This window comes from Fukomys damarensis, unplaced genomic scaffold, assembly GCF_012274545.1.
Source record: "Fukomys damarensis isolate Sample0158 unplaced genomic scaffold, DMR_v1.0_HiC HiC_scaffold_15, whole genome shotgun sequence".
Taxonomy (NCBI): domain Eukaryota; kingdom Metazoa; phylum Chordata; class Mammalia; order Rodentia; family Bathyergidae; genus Fukomys; species Fukomys damarensis.
In genome coordinates this window covers 61,576,327-61,579,656 of record NW_022900927.1, presented here as the reverse complement: position 1 = coordinate 61,579,656, position 3,330 = coordinate 61,576,327, and the positions used below count along the sequence as shown (strand labels likewise).

General features: G+C 49.0%; 1 protein-coding gene across 2 annotated transcripts in view; it reads left to right on the top strand.

The window, feature by feature from the left end:
- Nup37 (nucleoporin 37) overlaps nt 1-1,542 on the top strand; it is a 28,938-nt gene extending 27,396 nt beyond the window's left edge. For both annotated transcript variants that reach the window (XM_010631356.3, XM_010631357.3), the window contains exon 10: nt 539-1,542. In XM_010631356.3, the coding sequence (XP_010629658.1) occupies nt 539-652 (114 nt within the window). In that variant the 3' untranslated portion in view covers nt 653-1,542. The remainder of the gene's footprint in view (nt 1-538) is intronic.
- Nucleotides 1,543-3,330: the final 1,788 nt, after the last annotated feature.

Genomic DNA, 3,330 nt, shown 5'->3' with positions numbered 1-3,330 from the left:
TTACTACAGTTTACACATCTGGTATCTGTGTAAATTGAAAGAGACAACATTTTTGATGTTTAAGTCACCTGTGGCAGCATTTTTTTCTTTGCCAGATTTCATGTGAGAAGTATATTTCTTCTATTGCTTATGTGTTTTCTCTTTTATTTAAATATATTGGTCCGCAGATTTAACTCAGTGGTTCCGCCACCTGCCTTGTAAGCGCAAGGACCTGAGTTCAATCCCCGGTACCACAAATTAATTGATTAATTAATTAACTTAGGCGAGGGATTTAGCTCAGGGGCACTGCATCGCCTCACAATTGCAAGGTCCTGAGCTCGATCCCCAGTACCAAAAATAAATAAGTAAAATATGTTAATTTAACTTTGCTTGCCTGGTTGTGAGTCTCGATTGGCCCAATTCGCATTGCTGGGGCTGTGTCCTTCCTTCAAGTTAGCCACGAGTGCGTGCGTCTTACTGCGGGAAGCACACTCTTAGACTGGCAGTGCACCGCTTGCCGTTCAGGGTCCCCGCTCTGACTCCCCTCGTGTCTTCACAGCCCATCCTCGAGGGCTCGGTGGCCATCGGCTCCGGCCTCTCCTGGCACCGGACTCTCCCGCTGTGCGCCATGGGAGGAGACCGCAAGCTGTCCTTCTGGGTGACCGAGGTGTGACACAGATGGCGTGCGCACTCTCATTCCTAAAATGCATATTTCTAGTACATATTTTGGAGAATCCCTTATGTTTAAACCAAATATACTGTAAATGTTAGAAATATTTCAGTTGTTGCTTTTGTTAAATAAAATGTTGATGGTTTGAAAAATTATTTTCCTGCTCTGTTGTGTGTAGATACGTACACTTACGCCATTTCGTGTGATTGCACAGTTAACTTTGCAGCTCGGCTGCAGAGACGAGATGGACGGGAAAACTGCGCTTTTGGTTTTGTTAAAGGATTATTCAGAGCGCATTCCGACTCCGGCTTGAGTGGCAGTGGCTGATGTATATCCGCGTCCACGAACACATGTTGTTAGCGGTCTGTGCGTGCCGGCCGTGGTGATGTCCTCGGTACTGCGTTACCCAGTCTAATACCAAAAAAAGACTTGCACCTTCTTTAAAATGCGACCCACTGTGCCCGTTTGCTGCCTAGACTCCCTGCGTCTCGGCTCCTAGAGCGTCTGGAGCGGGGCGGAGGGGCCTTGGGAAGAAGGCTGGTTGCGTCCTTCGCGGCTTCAGCTCTCGCTCTCGTGGGCGCCACTGCTCTAAGCACGGGCCGGGTAGAAGCTGCACTGCGGAAATCAGCCCGCCCTGCTTCGGAGACACCGTGACGGAGTCGGAAAGAGGAGGAAGGACCCCGCCAGGTGAGCAGGGGTACACGCTGCACGTGCCGTCCCTGCAAGGCCGTGCTGTGCTGCCGCACCAAGTCCTGTGCGGTGGGGGTTGAGACCACTGTCTGCAGGGCTGACGTGCGATTAGCGGCGAGTGAAAAGACCTGGCGTCTCCTCCACGCCTTCCAGAGATGTGTTTGTCACTGATTTACTTCAGGCCTGTATAGTTTTATTGTTTTGAGGATATGGGATTATTTCTTATTAATAAAGACAGTAAATATTTTTACTCTATTCATAAAGTACTTTATAAGTGTCTTACAGAATCAAAAATTATCTTTAAAGGATAGTAAAATATTACAGGTAATTAAAAATCAAGTCAGTGAAATTTTGTAATAATGTAGATGTTTGGTGTAAACTATACGCTTTGGAGTACGAGTGAAATACTGCATTGCAGTTTCCACATCAGTTACTTATTTTTGTTTGCGTCCTTGTTTGTTCTGGGGTTTTTTAGATAGGGTCTCACTGTGTAGCTCAGGCTGGTCTTGGACTTCCTGTGTAGTCAGGCTGGCCTCAAACTCAGTAGTGATCTTCCTGTCAGCCTCCTGCATGCCAGAACTACAGGCATGCACCACCTCACCCTAGCCACGTCAGTTATTTAATACAGTAAACTAGCTGTCCAGCGAGATGGCTAACGCCTTCGTAAGCAGGCTTTGGGCTTACAGGGAGAAGCCAAGGGCAGGAGATCTCACTGTGGTCCCTTCCAGCAGTCTCTGAGGGACAGAGCCCTCCAAAAGCATCAGATGGGCCAGAAGGGCCACATTATCACTCGTGACTCCTGTAAAAAGTGTGTCATTTCAGGTTGTATTGAGAAGTCATCCCTTACCCCGTATTTGTGAACCTTGTCGTCTCATACTTGGGAGACGTGGCGTGGGACCCAGAGTGAGGGGCGTCGGGGACGACCGGGAAGATGGGCCTGCTGGGCGCCCTGGCGCTTCCCCAGCACACACGCACCACCTGATGGAGCCAGCCGGACTGCCGCCGGTCCTGCAGGGAAGCAGCTTGTGGGGCCCGGTGAGTACAGTCGTGCCGGAGAGGCAGGGGGCGTCACTCTGCACGGGCCTGGGAGTCCGCTTGAGAGCTCCACTGCGGTGCGGGGAAGCGTCCTAGGGCCGTGAGGCCCGCCCTGCTCCACCCGGTCACACAGGCAGGCTTCTCCAGCGTTCCATTTCACTGTCTTCAGTTTCTCAGAGACACGATGGCAGTCCTTGTCCTTGTAAGCTGTTCTTAGAAATATGCTTGTGTTGGACCAAGACAGGAGGATTAGCTGTCGGCCACTTCTCATGCCTGACACAAGTGCTCATTCATGCTGTGTTTCCTGGTTTTAGGTTTCCATCTTTGTTTATAAATACGTCTAGGAGGGTTCTTCTTCTGTTGAAATTACATTTTCCTCAAGGTTACTTCACTCACAAACATTGTGGAAGGAAAAAAAGCCTTACATATGTGCTAAAATGTGTACTGTTTAAGATTGCTGAAGCAAAAGTCAGGATAGCACAAATCTATGCGATATCCTCTCCTTTCAAAATGACAGGATCTTAAGTCCCGTTTTATTGTTAGGATTTGGCTAGTGTGTTGTGAATATTTCAGAGTTCCCCATGCCGAGACACAAAATCCCACACCCACAGACTCCACTTTGTTTCTTACTTGGATAATTTGTGGCCGCATAGTGACACTGACCTAGAAATGTCCCTGAGGCTGTTTTAAATCTCCTGTCCATGGAGAAGAAATAGAAATCTGGTTTGCACAATCATGTCTGTTTTTTGTGATTATCTAAAATGTGATCTTCTCCCAAGACGCTGAGGAGGGATTTGGGAGACAGAATTGTGCTGGTTCTGGGGACAGGAAAAGTAGTCGCTCCAGACTATGTCCACGGCTCTCCGTAAGTCAAGCCACTGTCACGCAGCCTTCTCCTCACCAGTGAGACCCGCAGACTGGGAATGGCCATCTTGCCAGGTCCCTTCCCGGGGAGC